Source organism: Chaetodon auriga, chromosome 12 (genome assembly GCF_051107435.1).
Source record: "Chaetodon auriga isolate fChaAug3 chromosome 12, fChaAug3.hap1, whole genome shotgun sequence".
Taxonomy (NCBI): Eukaryota; Metazoa; Chordata; class Actinopteri; order Chaetodontiformes; family Chaetodontidae; genus Chaetodon; species Chaetodon auriga.
Window position 1 is genome coordinate 12750567 of NC_135085.1, and position 16244 is coordinate 12766810.

The 16244-nt window shown below is 44.3% G+C and overlaps 1 protein-coding gene across 3 annotated transcripts in view; it reads right to left on the bottom strand.

Annotated features, from left to right (window-relative positions):
- Nucleotides 1-1776: 1776 nt before the first annotated feature.
- Nucleotides 1777-16244, bottom strand: part of ece2a (endothelin converting enzyme 2a) — a 71075-nt gene continuing 56607 nt past the window's right edge. For all 3 annotated transcript variants that reach the window (XM_076744224.1, XM_076744226.1, XM_076744225.1), the window contains exon 4: nucleotides 1777-4443. In XM_076744224.1, the coding sequence (XP_076600339.1) occupies nucleotides 4153-4443 (291 nt within the window). In that variant the 3' untranslated portion in view covers nucleotides 1777-4152. The remainder of the gene's footprint in view (nucleotides 4444-16244) is intronic.

Sequence of the window (16244 nt, forward strand, 5' to 3'; positions counted from 1 at the left end):
TCCGCCGCCAACGTCACCGGTTTTGGACAGGAACCTGTCAAATGTCTAGTTGCAAGTAGCCTACTGCTAATGGCTTTTTTCAGGCATCTGATTGGCCAACATAGCCTTGGATTCGGGTTGTTCTGATGCCTGTGCTCCTGCCATCAGTTGTGTTGTTGCGTCTTCATATTGATGGAGATTTTTTGAAACAGTGCTTATGTGGACGAAGGAGAAAAAAGGAGGAAAAACCCTGTTTTAAAATACCCATGAGGCCTAAGTTTCATTCTCCAAATAAGTTTGACTCACCTGAGGGTTTGTTTAAAGCCTGTGTGATCGTGTTTCTCGCCTGATTGGACTTGTTTTTATTAATGTTGCTGCATTTCCAAACCTCAGAAATTGTCAGCACAACGTTTTTATTACAGACAGAACAAAAATTGGACCTTGGTTGTAAACCTTTAAAAACGGACAAAGCTTTGAGGGCAGCCGCAGTAAGTAGCCGGTTGAATGCGGCACAAACAGACAGCCGCGCTGTGTCGTGATTCAGTGTGAACACAAACACATACAATGTGGCAGATGAAACCCAGAGATGTTTGGTTAAAGCATGCAGTCGACCTTTTGACTCGCATGAGCCCTCACATAACACCCACACACCAAAGCACTCAGGGCCAATCGATGCAGACAGAGAGGGCAGGGTGGTGGTAGTGGTGAGAGGAGTGACTGAGAGGGTAAAAGAGAGACAGAAATACAGAGAGAGAGAGAGAGAGAGAGAGAGGGAGAGAGAGAGAGAGAGAAAGGCATTGAGCATGCAGGAGATTAGTGTTGTTGCTGCCCTTGGGCAACAGAGCATGGAGGACAATTAGCAGCAGGAGAGAAAATTGTGGCTCTGCTATCTCTCTCACACACATAAATCCACAGTACTCTATATTAAATCATGGTCTTAGACACCTGGATGACTCAGGTAATCAGCTGAAGAAACAAAAAAAAAACTGCACATAAGACGAAAAGGTTTGTGTTTGAGAGAAAATGATGACTAAACCTCTCCTGCACGAGGCCTGTGCCCTGCTCTGTGGTTACGTAATTTAAGTCCAGTCAAGTTAAATCTCACTGTCGGGGTCTCAGCTTGTGCATATCAGTTAGCCCGACGAAGGGAGATGCAAACTAAATTTAAGGGCTGCTGAATTTTAATATATTCATATATTGACTGAGCAGAAATGGAAGCAAGGTTAAGTCCAAGTGAGGAAAAAGTGGAGTAAACGGCATCATGCTTTGGAGGAAAAATAGAGCACGAAAAGCAGAAACTATGCATGAGAAGGGACATACAGTCTCCATCAGTCCACCCTGAGTGTTGAATCTATCAGATGATCTTATGTGGCAGTGCTGCGTTGTGGCCGCTCTGCACCCCTGAGCCTCTGTTGTCAATATCAAACCCACTGCCACTTACATAAGCACCCTCCTGTCATTCACCCTGCCAGGCCAAATAGGTGCCAGGCTGTTTTTTTTTTTTAAGCCTCCTGTTAAGGTAGCCAGGGCATTGCACCCAGACATCACCATGGAAACCAGATAATAGCCAATGGGGTTTACACAGACACAATGCAAGGGTTCGGGGGGAGATACAGAGCGGGTGAGATCGAGACCATCGCTGTCTGAGAGGAAGACATTTCAATATGCGCCGCAGTGTGTGTGCAGGGTGTATGTGTGAGTGTGTGTGAGGAATATACCACAGGAGCGAGGTCATGTCACACCGTTTTTTACTCTTTCAGTATAAAAGACACAAAGATGAACATTTTATATCTCATGAGCGCGAGACATTATAACTTGATGACGCCCATTCAGCAGCTGTTCTGGAGCTTCAGTCACACAGTGGATGAAGTTGGTCCAGTTATCACGGGAGCCAAAGATCCAGAAGAGCTCCAACACGGCTTATAAACTGACCTCATGGTGACATTGTTGCATCAGCTTCTGTTTTTAAGATTAAGAGTGATTGTTCAGTCTCAACTTTATGCACTATTGTAAGAACAACACTCAGCATTTGAGGAGTTTGGAGGAGGGTGTGCTTTTTTTTTTAGCAGCTCCAAGAGCAAAAACCCGAGAGCAACAGCAACCAAGCCGCTCTAAATGTCTGCAGTGTGAGAACAATGCTGCCTCTTTATTTGCATGTCTTCCACAAAGTCAGCAGGAGACAGCTTGTTTGACCAATTCATGGAGTTAACATAAGCTTAATTAACCAGCTAGCTGCTGCACAGCTGATAAAATCTGTGTTGTTATTTCATTTGACAAAAATCAACAGTTGCCGGCTAGACATGAAAAGCTGCTTCAGTCGCTCTCTAACTGAAATCAAGGACTCATTGTTTGAGTCCAAACAGTCGCTGATGCTGTCATTATTTTTGCATGTGTGTCCAAGGACAACACAAAGCTTGACAGGAACTACAGTCAATAGTCAGGCCCATGACAACTGGGCAAACTCCATCTGCTCGGGAAGATTGTGCAGTACGAACAAAAGCTCCAGAGCAGCTACTAAACAGACCATTCTGTTAACATCAAAGGTAAAGTTAAACAAACCGCCATGTTAGCCCAGCAGAAAATCATGGAACGAAAGAGGAGCCTTCTGAAAAATCACACACCTTTTTTTTCCCCAAGTCTTAAAAATAGGCGGTAATTAGATCTCAGTGGAGAATTAAAAATAAATGATTTCTACTTTATCAATGTGGTCCCCCCTCCAGTCACCAGCCTTCCTGCCTGTCTGCACGCCCGGCTGCCTCTCCCTTTCTGGTCTATATTTAAGCAGCAGAGAGCACAGGACCGGAGACTCATCTCATGTTTCCTCAACAAATAACACGCAGGGTGAGCTGTTACTTGTATGCACATGTGTATGTGCCCACATGCAGCACCGGTGCACTTGAGAGGTGTGTCAAACACCGCATATCTCCATTAGCAGCTTTTGTCTGGAATCTAAAGCAGACGTGGGACAGATTCAGACAACCCCAACAGGGGGGGAGACTCTGACTGACATATTAATAGACTTTAACACTGACTTTACATGCAGGCCGGGGCCGCTGTTATGTACTGTGTCTGGACATGCCGGTTTGTCTCGCAAGCTGCGCGACACTGGCAGGCTTGTCCTGGCGAATATCTCTGATATATATGCAGACAGAACAGCTGAGGACACTTGGAAGTAAAATTGCTTTATAAAAGATAAAAGTTTCTATTATGAACTCAGCTCGAACAGAAGCTGATAATAGCTGCTTCAGAAAATTATGGCACAGACGGAAGAAAAACCATGATGAGTCATGCTTGACTTTACTACAAATCACTCCAGCAATCACAATTAAACTGACGGTACAAATAATACGATCCCATAAAATGATACAGAAAACAATGTCCATGGTTCATGGAGATTTTACTGGGGCAGTTCTCCTGAGGGACCATTCCCTTGGTTGTTTTGTGGTGTTGTGTGCCATTACTGGATTGCTTTGCACCTGTGAGCTCCAGGTCTGATCATTCATTGGCCATTTTGAATCTGAGGGATCCAATCAGCAATAAGGAGACTCGCCAACGTCGTAAGAATGTGTCACTTTGACTGTGCTCTCCATTTTGTATTTGACCTTTTCTGAATTTTCATACACGTAGATGACTTTCTGTTAAAAACACCAGTTTTATTGGCTGGTGCCACCGCTGTGATGAATAGAAAAGTTAGTTAGGTCTTTTGATTGAGTCTTTGGGTGGTTATTTAAGAAATGGTTGCTTTATTAATTTCTTTTATTTGTCTAAATGTTGTAAATAGTCTGTACAAGTAAGTGATATCTGTGATAATCATTACTCATCGATGACATCATTGACATAAATACAACTCTATGCGTTACATTAACGCTCAGATTGGACTTCCTTCTGAAAAAACAGACTGTGTTTCCGGAAAAAACAAACAAACAAACAACAGTATAAATATTTATACTGTTATATTTTGTGCTCTTATTTTTAACAGATGTGTCATACACCAACTGCACCACAACAAATTCCTCGTATGTGTAAAATCATACTTGGCAATAAAGCTTTTTCTGATTCTGATTCTGATTCTGACAGGAGGATATCATTTCAAAAACAGTGGCATTTCTCAGTTTCAACATTTGGTTTAGATTTAGGATTTATGTGTATTTATATGTAGATAATCCACTTATCTCACAATTCAATATTAAACAGAAAGTCTTCCTCAGCTTCATTCAGTGTTGTGACGACCCTGGTAGGTGGGGATTTCATATCCTCCAGTAGCTTTTTTTCCAGAGCTGCATCTTCTGGGCTGAGTTCCTCTCCTTTGGTCATTACATACACAAAGTATTCAAAACCTTCTCCATAACTGTACTTCTTAACGGACCAGTTGTACTCTGTGCGCGCGTAGAGGTGTTTCCTGATGAAGGGGCTGGCGAAGGTGATGGAGACAAATCGTCCTCCAGTCTTCAAGCAGCGACTAATCTGGCAGAAGAAAGAGGAGAGGAAGAGTATTAGCATTAGTCCACATGTAGCTTGAAAAAATAGCAATGACCAGAAGGCTACCTGCAACTAGAGGTCCGACCAGCTCTGACATCAGCTGGAGTTGAGTTTCTGAATATCATCGCAGTGGAAGGAGTTTTCCAAAAGGTCAGTTTTCAGTGACCTTAAAGTGCGTTTGTGTGTGGAGGAAAAGCCAAAAAGGTGTAGAAAATACTACATTTAGAAAAAATACCTGTGTATGTTTGGACTAAGCCTCAGGAGACATTTCCACCAAGAGCCACACCATCATAACTTCCATCATCAACACCAGAAACCTCAACTGCTGTCTACCACAGTTATTGAATCATCTGAGACCGTTTCAACCGTTACAAAGGACAGATGGAGCTAGCTACTCCAGCTCAAGCTGTAAACCTCTACTTAGACTACTTGTTGGTTGTTAGATACCTTACGATTAAATGTTAAATACCAAATTCCCTCAAATCAGCATCTCAGGCACATGCATTGCACTGCATCACTGTAAGCCAGAGCAAATGTGATGCAGGGAGCCGATGCTCAGCCACGCAGTCTGATAACATGGTGTGATGGCACGAAAACCGTCAAGGCCCCTCCGTATGAATAATTGTTGTTCTGGGTCCATCAGCACTCCAGTGTGCTGATCCTTCGTGTGAGATACACGTGTGCATCACGACACAGTAAGCTTCAGAGGACTGCAGAGCTCAGGCAGACAAGAGTACATGCACACACACACAATATGGATACTGACACAAATCGAAGCATGCACAGACACATTTACCCAGACTCAGGCCGAGAGTTTCTCCAGAGACAGAAGTGTGTGTGGCAGTATTTTGTATTTCTCACATCAAACATGCAAACTGGGTCTGAACATGATGATCACAGGTGCAGTGTACAGCAGACTTTATTACAAGTTTGCATAAACCTGATAATAAACAACAGCCATTTCTCGGGAGTTGTGGCCTTGAGTCACATGACACCAATAACCTCACTTTAGCCTTTGAATAGCCTTTTATTAGCATGCTAACAAAATCTTTGCATCCAAGATTTGGGAGCTAAATGTTGCCTTTTAAAATCAGCATTCATCAGTTTAATGTTAGCTATTTGTTGCTGCTGGTTAGCAGTAAAGTTAGCCTAACGCTGCTACTGTTTAAGACCAGAAAATCACAGCTTTGACCTCGACTTGACTTGACAGCCAAGACTTGAGACTTGCTTGAGACTTTCAAAACGATGGCTTTGTCCCACATTTGCTAATTCTTGTACAATTATGGAACATTTACAGCAATTTGACTTACCACAGCTTGTTAAAAAGCCTGAATTATCATATGTTACGGCAACTGAGCTTTCTCTGTGACGCCTGAGCAAACTCAGTCAGCTGATGAGGATCCATGAGATACCGTATGGTTGACGGCTCTGGAAACGGTGAACCTTGAATTGGGACTTTTCTGTTTCATTTAAAATGTCATATGAGCAACCACGTGGACACCTACGGTTCCAGGGGATCAGTCAACTAAATATAAACATCTAAACTGTTAATTCATGAACTAATTCATGTTTCATGCCATACACTGTAGGTGCAGCAGGGCTATATGCATGCATGGTGAGAGGCTACATCACGGTCTCTGGGGATGGCTCCATGCCTGGGCTTTGAAGGCAGAGCTCACGTGTGACTGTCATGAAAGCTGGGATGTTAATGCCATGCAGCCAGGAGGGAGTAGTAGTAGCGGTCTGTACAGTAAGCTGTGGAGGAGCACAGTGGCTCCCCCCTACGCTGTCCTGGGGTCTTTGGAGAGAAGAGTCGCTCTGAGACGAGCACGTGCATCCTGCTCTACTCACATGATTCATCTCCACCAGCAAGCAGCCCGAACATGAATTATTCACTCTCCACTGTGACACGGAGGAGAAGTGGGAGGAAGGGTGGAGGGGTCGCTGGATATGGGAGAGAATGCCTAATATGATGCACAGAAGGGTTGGGTGCTCTAGATTAGATAGTACCTGACAAAAGCATGGCAAGAGCATTTAGAGTTGAAGCAATGATGGTCATAAAAATTGGGTGGATGACAGATTTATTCAAAACTTTTCATGGTGGTCCAGACAACTAGGAGAATATTATATACTGTACATACAGAATGAACAGGCTGATTCCAGATTCTGCCTGCCCCTGGACTTGTACTGGATAAAAACTCACTTTCAGTGGTGAGAAATGCAATAAACTACTGCTCCTCTTCAGGGCAAAGTGTTGCTTGAGAATTATTTTGTGATAAGTGCAGAGACGCCTTTGCAAATCTGCAGCACTCCACATTTAAGACTGTTACGAGCATATTTCCCAAAATGTTAAAGGTCTTGTGAGTCCAGAGTGTCAAGAAACAGCTTCACAGTACTGCACTCTGCAACCGTTTCAGTCTCTACAAGTATTACACACACAAGATACAGCAAGTTTAACACATTGTCTTGGAGTTACTGGAAGGCGAGTTGTTTTGCTTTTGACAGGTAACTGTTACCCAACCTCAACTGATTGAGCTAAATGAGTCTAAAGAAGTGCTGGACCTCTCCCTTTCTTGGTATTGATGTTCTTATCTGACTCTGGGCATCATAGCAAACAAAATGAATCAAACAAAAAAATCTTTCTCAAGCTGCAATAATTAATTTTTGACCCCTAAGAAGCCTAAAAACAATGTAAAATGTGTAGTCTTCAGGCGCTGGATATTCATCCATGTTCACCAACCAATCATTGACTCCTGCCTGCCGTCTGCTTATTGGAGCCTGCTGAAACAGCTGGGCTGTAAAACTAAATATTGAGCTCAAAGGGACTAAAAGGCTCAGCAGAACTGCAGAGATGTGTGTTAATTCTTTGAGTTCTGGTGCTATGAGTGACCCTTTCACATTACAAAGAGTTTTTATTCAGTCTCAGTGTGGAAAAATATATTAAGTTTAAAACTAATGATGTCTGTCCCTTTTACCTTAAAAAAAATACATCATGACAGCTTCCTCAGAAGGTCTTAAAAAGTCCAGCACAGGTGGAGCCCTCCACAGGATTTGGTGAGTGAGTAAAGCAGAGCGGGAGTTAACAAAGAGCATCATCCTCACTTCACCCCTTCAGCCATTATTCATGACACTGAGATGTATGGGTGCACCTTCTGTACCTGCACAGTGTAACTCCAGAGCCTTATGTCACTGGTGGCTGCAGGACTGACATCACTGCAACCCGACACTGACCTATAGCAAACAGCTCAGCTACAACCGTGACCGCTTGATAGCAAGGCTGGCAGTTGGAGGGCAGCTTGAACTGTAAGTTCTGTTGCGTTTCGGACCCTTTTAAACAACACAGAGTGACATCACATTACCCCGTCCCACTTCATGTGTTTACGGGATACACTACTGACCGAGATTCTCACACTCAGCATGGACATGCATGTATGCATTCACAGGAAATCCTTATGAGGAGGAGGATGATGCATCGAGTGTGGTGAGTCATATTTGTACACATTCTGTATGTATCAGCACGCGCACTACGGCAGCAGCTCTGGCGCTATGTAAACCATCCACCCACACATCAGAGTGGTGGTATTATTATGATACGAACGATCAACACTGGCAGATCTGTTCGGATGTGATGTTCATCTGCTCGGAAAGCTACAGATAAACAAGCCTTTTACTTACAGAACAGATCATTTTCAGGACGTGCAGATAAGATGGAACGTATCTAAAAGTGTCATAAAGTGTCTCGTGTGGAGTCTCTTCAGAATCAACAGGTGGATGAGGGCTCGCTGGCCGCTGCACCCAAACACAAGAGTAAGGAAACAGCATCCCCAAAACACTGAGTCAGTCTACCCCCCTCCATCCACTCGCAACCAGACGTCTGTAAACTGATCCTAAGTGGGCCACAGGGCTTCTCCAAGAGGACAGAGGAAACCACTCTGTTAGCGCCCATCTTCGCACACTCACACTCTACTGATTTGATTCCTCAACATCCACACTCCAACATGGTTTGCGCTCATGCACGTGGACACACACACACACACACACACACACACACACACACACACACACACACACACACACTCATGGCCTCTCCTGAATTATTCACAGTGGTGGTGGAAGCATGTGTCTAAGTGACCCGACCTGTCCTGAGTGTACTGCAACAAAGAGGTAACAGGAGATCCGGAGTCAAGATCCCCATGAGGAATTCCAGGTTATCCTACTGCCTTTTCAAGATGTTTCACGACATTCTGATATTGATCGATCTGTTGTATGTGAGGGAGAATGATGCTACTCATCCTAAACCCAGACATTTACCTTTGATCTGTAATTTCTCAACAACCGTTCAGTACAGTCATGGTTCCCAGGCGACGGCTCCTCGGGACTTTGGACTTTGACCGTTTTCCTGAAGCACCGTCAGCAGGTTTAAGTCAGATTTTGTACGACATTCATGGTAGCATGGTAAACTATGACAGTGAATAAGGTAAACATACCTGCACATTAGCATGTTAGCGTTATCATTGTGAGCATGGTAGCATGCTACTGTTAGCATTTAGCTCAAAACACCACGCTGCTAGCATGGCTGCCATCTCTTAGTCAAACCAACCTGATGATCCAACTTTCTAACAAGCTTTTTTGAGTTTAAATGCATCATAAACATAACTGAAGTCTTATTTTCTTAATATTTCTTCATGCGGTTATCAATTTTTTAGTGTACTGTCAGAACTAGCCTGTGTGATCGCCACATTAAGAATTACTTCAGCAGACATAGAACAGTCTTTGTACTGGGACAAGAGAATAATTTGAAATGAACTTGAAATATTAACTTTGTATATGTCAGTCTGAGTCACTGTCTGACCTTTCTGTAGCAGTCAGAAAGAAGATAAGCTGTCGATCCAAGGAGAATGACAATTCATCTACTCTGTAACCTCTGTCTTTCTCCAGGTGTGCGTCCTCAGCTTCTGCTATTCACCGCTTTGTCTTTCTGTCCTCACTGGACTGCAATAATACTCATCCTCCGTTATCTCTGTCCATTCTCTCCTCTCTGAGCTCTGGTTTGCCTAAAGATACTGTACGAGGGATAACCGATTGTCTGCGGTGGTCATATGAGGACGGGGTTTCACTCTGCAGGAGCCTCAGGTTTACGTAATCTGGGTTCATCTGAGATTGAAAAGGTATGTTTGTGGCTCCTGAGGCAGTGAGAGCACACGCTGTCATCCTGTCCAATCCTACTGCATCACCACTGATCTATTAGATGATTTGTAATAGCTGTCCACATGTTCACTGCATCAGTTCAGGGTTGAAATGTTTGAGAGCTAAAAACAAAAACCATGTACGATAGAAAGAGTCTGAAATCAAAGAAACAAAACTGTAAACAAATGAAATGTAAAAGAATGAACCGGGATGTTGTCACGAAAGCAGCTTCACCTTATTTTACATGGTTCATCTGAGGATCGGTCTGAGCTGAATCCACACAATCAGTCACATGAAAGGTGGCCTACAGGACCTACTCAGCCGACTGCATTTCAAAATTTGAGAGGAATTATTGAATTATGGCATTAACTATGGGTCAAGATGAGCGTGTTAAGCTAAGTGAGGAAAATGAGTGAAAAAATGTATTAGTCAATACCCACTGTCTTGCCAGACACTCATATGTGATCTCGTCTGAAGTTAGCTGATACGATCTCCAGGTCATAGCCAGCATCAATGTAAACCTGACCACGCTCCATGATGTACAGCAGTCCAGTGGAAAATATTATGTTATAGTATAATTGTTCAGGTAGAAACTGCGAGGGGTCTGTTTCCTTGTTTTTTACTGTCTGACCAACAGGGTTCTAAATTAACTTTTTTGATCACCAGCCAATGTGGCTGGTGACCTTCTAAAGTTACCAGCCAATCAGAATTTCCACTAGCCAAATTTTTTCCTGGTGAAAATAAGAGAGATTATGAGTGCCACTGAATGCATTTGATCATTTTATTTACATTGTTGGCATGAAAAATGCACAGAAAGTACAACACATGAAACAAAATATACAAAGAAAGTGCAAACATTTAATTTATACAAACAAAAAATGCTGTCAGATTTATTATTTTATAAGACATTTTTCCAGTATTTAGTATCATTACATTCCTAATAAAATGTATTTTTCCTTTCAACTTAAAGTGTTTCTGCCTTCCTTCTTTAATAAGAAATATATATAAGTAACAGCCATGACTTAAGCACTTGCAAAAAATTGCATTGGTAATAAATTGAATTATGTATGTACAACTAGAAAACACAAATAGTGCAGCAGTCAGTAGTGCAGACTCCTTCGACTCTCCTGATGACTTCGGGCACTCTCATGGTCCTTTACTGCCTCGACTTTAAAATTATTAGTCCCCACCACAAAATTATTCGTCTTGTTTTTTTCTTTCGTGTACATGCGGCAATCCTTACAAAACATGACGGCATTTTCGTGATCAAACACAAGCCATTCACGACCTGTCAGCCATTTAGCGTTAAACTGTCTTTTCTTCGTTTCGCACGCTTTGTCGACATTCTCATCCCCTGCCTCCTTCCTCTTCTCGCCCCCAGACGTCTGTCCCAGCCACGCATTTAGTTTAACTTTACTTTTTACTTTTAGCTAGCTCAGTCTCCTTTTTTACAGTTTATACGCCGCCGTTCATTCTTCTTCTTCTTCTTTGTGTTTGCGTTTCCGTGGTTTCTCGCGCCGGTTGCACTACAAACTGTAGCGTGCCTTCGCACAGCCAATGGGCGTCTTGTACGTCATCACGTAGCATTACGACAGTGTTCATGGGAAATGTAGGACGAACTGTCCGTGGGACAAATGACCAAGAACTGTAGAGCGGCTCTGACTGACATGATTGCCTAATGCATTACCGGCCAAATTGGCTAGTAAGTTTTTATTTACACCCGCCAATATGAATTTTAACCCGCATTTGGCGGGTTGGCGGGTGTTAATTTAGAACCCTGCTGACCAATAATCCTGCGATATTTCCATGCACATGGCTTTTGATAGTGTACGACCTACATCACTCTCAACCTGACAAATATAAACTTCGACATGTTCAGTGATGTTGACCCACAGGAGAAAAGTCCTGCCTGCACAACAGTAAACATGGCAAAGTGAAAGCAGAACAATGTTACTGCTGTTAGTAAAGTAGGACAGTGAAGTTGATCATCACTGATGTTCATTATACGAGTCATGAAGCTACGACTGGTCAGGGTCCAGTCTGCAGTCTGCTCTGCTTCTCAGGAGTCAGTTGTTCTTTGTTATGAACCTATGGAGGCTTCAGTATGGGAGGATGATTAGTGAGAGGCAAGCAGAGGTGGATCCTTCAAGTACATTTATATGTGTGTGTGTGTGTGTGTGTGTGTGTGTGTGTGTGTGTGTGTGTGTGTGTGTGTGTGTGTATGTGTGCACATGCACCCACCACACTGTGGGTGAGGCAGAGCTGGTCAGTGGGTAGAAACAACTGAGTGCTATCTCTGGTCAGCAGACTTGTGTGGACCAGAGTGTACTGTCACCTTTAGAGATACTGTACATGCACACAAACACACACACACACAGAATGAAGCACATGCACGCACGCACACACAGACACACACAATCTGTGAACCAGTGAACACGTATTTGAACTGGGGCAGAGAGAGAAGCAGGGAGGAGGTGTGCATTTTATTTAGGTCATATTTCAGATCATATTTTATAAATTCTCTCTCCATCTTCTCTGTGGTTGTTTACTGGTCTCATGCAGCTCAGCAGACCCCCTCCCTGCAGCCCCCCCCCCCCCCCCCCCCACCCCTTCTGAAGGAATGTGCATTTGAAATGAACTGCCTCTCTTCCTTTCCATTTCACCTCACCCATAGCCTGCAGCCAGGCATGTGGATGGCAAAAACGTGTAAACGTCTTGAGGAAAAAAAAGAAAAGAAACGAAGAGCGAGTGGGTGAGAGGAACATGGAGAAGAGGGGTGATGAGAGAATAAAGATGGGAGGGAGGGAGGCGGCGGGGTGAGAGAATGAGTTCTCAATGCCGGTCTAACAAAGCAGATCTACTCTTCGGCTCTACCCTCCAGGGGTGCAACAGCCTGCTTGGTTTCCTTCATCCCTCCATCCCTGTTTTTAACCCTCCCGTTCTCTTCTTCCGTCTCCAAGCTCCTGCCTTCAAGAGCCCAATGTGCGAACGCTATAAGGCACCATCTGCCCTGGAGACGCTTGATTTTGTGCAAGTATAAATTTGCCTGAGCGAGTGGGCTGTTGCTGCCCGAGCAAAGCGTCTTCCTCAGGAACATGTTTTCATTTGAAATTGACCTAGAAAACAAAATACCTCACAAAAATCGATTACATAAAGATAACACAGTATTTTCGCTTCATGTGCACAAGAACAAAACAACACAACAAACATCCTGTTAACACATTCATTGACACAGGCCCATGTTCCCACTGGACGACTCGCGGTACTTGGCACAGTGATGGATGACAGGGAAAACGTGAGTGTTGGATTCCCTCTCTCCACCCTCCAACTCCCTGACTTCCCCATTTTGCCCACCCACCTTTCCTTCCCCTAATTTCCTCTCCACTACCCTCCTGTCCTCCCCTCTCCGCTCCTCATTCAGCTCACACCCCATGTCCTTTGCTCACCCACTGCATGGGTAAATTATACATCAGAGACCCTCCTTTTCTCTTCTCTCTCTCAGCATCTATCCACTCTTGCCTTGCTATAAGACAAAAAATGGCGCGTTTGTGCTTGAACATATAGACGAAGCTGACGCTGATTCAAGGAGGAAGATTTCTATGCTCAGTACCTGCTCTGATATAAATGTGAGCGCAGGTTGTGTGGGGCTTGTGGAGGCACGGGCGACCGTAGGAAGACAGCAACATCCTGCCTTTCAAGTAGGCGCATCCCTCTCTCATGCCTCGCGTCGCCATGGAGACAAAAGTTTAGCGCTGGTCACGGTAACGTATGTAGGTCAGCACGGGACACCTCTCCAAACAAAAACACCAGGCAGCAGAACAGTGAAGCTCACGCCTTCGTTAGGCGAGGAGAACGCCAGAAAGTTGGGATAACGAGCAGCGCTGATGTGAGAAAACAGCTCGAGCAACACAAAACTACACTGAATGTTTGCAGTGGAAACAAACATCAACATTTCACTGGGATTTGAGGCTTTTTCAGTCTGCCGACAAGCAAGGTTGTGTGTCAGAAACGTCTTTCTCGGCAGCCTAATTAGTGGGTTGACTTGAGGTGAACGCAGGGGTTCAATAAAGACAAATCCCTGTTTTTTGACACTAAATGCAGCTCTGAACTGGGTCACTGCTGATGTGTTTACAAAGCGCCCATTCAAGATGAAGGAAATGGAGAAACTCTGCCTTGGTCATTTCCCTTAAAATGAGGGAAACTCTTGTCTTCAGGGATATTTTCAACAGCGTGCCCATGCTGTGAGATGTAATGTCAGTGTTGGTGTGTGTGTGTGTGTGTGTGTGTGTGTGTGTGGTCTGTGCGAGCGCAGTTCGACCCCTGTCGAACCGATCAGCATCTCCGCATTCAGCTGCCACATTCTCCCCTCCGGCTATCCGGCACGCCGAGCTAAAATTAAAACCTCCCTTTCTTCCCTTTTCATCAGAAATAACCGACTCTGGCTTTTATCTCTCCTTTCTTCTTTATCTCTCCCACTCCCTCTCACTGCCTCCTCACCCTTTCTGCCTTCCCTTTCCATTGGGGACCAGAGAGAGGTTTGCTTTAATTACTGAACTACTTTTCACACCAGCGGAGAAAGACAGAGACACACTTCAGACACCCACGCCCGCCCACTGTCATGCTCCCAGCATCCTAGCACTGCCTTTCATGCCTATACTCCAGAGTGCGTGTGTGCGTGTGTGTTTGTGTGTGTGTAAGCATTTGTGTTTAATTTAGTAAAAAGTTGCCTCATCCACGGTCACTACTTTAGAGCAGTCGCAGATACAAAGCAGCGTTTCACTGTGGTCAAATATGCAAAGTTAATTAAGCAACGTTTGCTATTCTTGGTGCAGAATGATGAAAGAACGATGCAGACTTTGTGAAAAACTTCGCACTGGATGGGAAGGCACCGAGTCAGCGAATGTGTAATTAATAAACTCATCTGCCTTTCAGAACAGTTCAAAAAATAGTAAAACTCAGAGGAATATGAGCCGCGGAGAAACTAGAGCAAAACGTGAGTGGCTGGTACAGTGACACTCTTGGCTTAGAAGCCTGAAAGGAGGGAGGGTGTTCCCCTCTTTTTGGCTCACTCCCTCTGTGCCTCTGTTTCCTCAGCCTGTAAATCTGATGCTACCCAAAGCCCAGGACACTTATTACACTTATCAAGCCCTCGCTTGCACTTATATGTAATTATCCATTAAGTTCTTGTGGGTAGACTTGTGTCAGCAGTGGCTGGGTAATTAGTTTATTGTTGCCATTCTCTATTTAGCAACACTTACAACTTACACTGCAGCTAATGCTTTACTGCTTTCCGATTGGGTTTTAGCCATAAACAGGCACTGCGCATTAAGCTTGGACAGAAACTGACAAGTCAATCGAGATATTGTGGACAGATCGTGAGCCAAAACAGAAACAACAACTTCAATAAAGTCTTCACTCATTCTCTCCTTTTTAATGGCGAGCCAGAGATGAAGAGTTTTTGGCAGCAGCTGGAGAAGGAGGAGACACCGCGCGAGGCAAAGGGAGGCGAAATGGGCCAGTGTGTCTGGCTGCTGAAGGGGTCTCCCACGGGATGGGGAAGGGGGACAGGACAGCCCGGTGGAGTTTCCAGCAGCACACTAACACACTCCAGTCCTTTCACTAGGCCAGTAGCACAGGGAAGCCACGGAAACTGAAACCAACACAACTGGCACCTGAACCGCCTCGATGCTTCCAGAGCGGCTCCGAGGGAATTCCCTCTGCATTTTCAAGTGACATAACTTGTTGATGAACACTGTAAGAAATATCTGACCCTCATCGTGGTATCGATCACTCGGCCACCAAACATTTCCTTCAGGGCAGTATTGAATATGCGATGTGATATCTGTTTGAATTTCTCAGCCTGAAAGCTCAACCAACAACGGATGTGAACTGTAACTTGGCCTGCTGGCCGAGACCCTCAACCACAAGGTCGTAACGCTAGTTTGAAAACGTGACAGACTGAGTTTCCTTATTGTGTGAATGAAGCTAAAGGTTTTATTTTTGACCAACCAGAGACGTTCATCACCGCAAACGCCACACTGATGGTGGAAAGCACTACCCACGGTGCAGGGACTTTCTGGAACCAGGAACTAGGTCTGAGGAACTGGTTCCTGGGCCTGCGGTGAAAATGGGCCATATGATGATTAAGAATATTTGAGAGTTTCATTAAGACAGTGTGTTCACGTTCAAGTTTTCCATCTGTACCAACACTTGTGTGTTACTTGGTAAGAAAATAAATGTATCACCTATTGTTCAGGCCCAGAAGCCCAGACAGTCTCTTCCCCCATAGGTCTCAGTCCACTGGGGACCTCCCAGTGACTAATCCCACTACAAAGCAGAGGTGGGTCTGCTTCTCTTTGGCTCGCTGGCTTGACTAATAATAAAAACAATAGTATGCAGCTATTATGGAGAGGCATATTTACTCATGAGTGCAGCAAGTACATGTGTTTTTACGTTTCTCAGTTTCCCTCGGAGGAGGAGGAGGAGGATGAGGAGGAGGAGCAAAGGTTCACTCTGACCCAAAGAGCTCGCTGATGGAAACCAATTCATGAAAGATGCTGGTGCTTAGCAGAGAAATAACAGTCAGAGGTCAATTCATC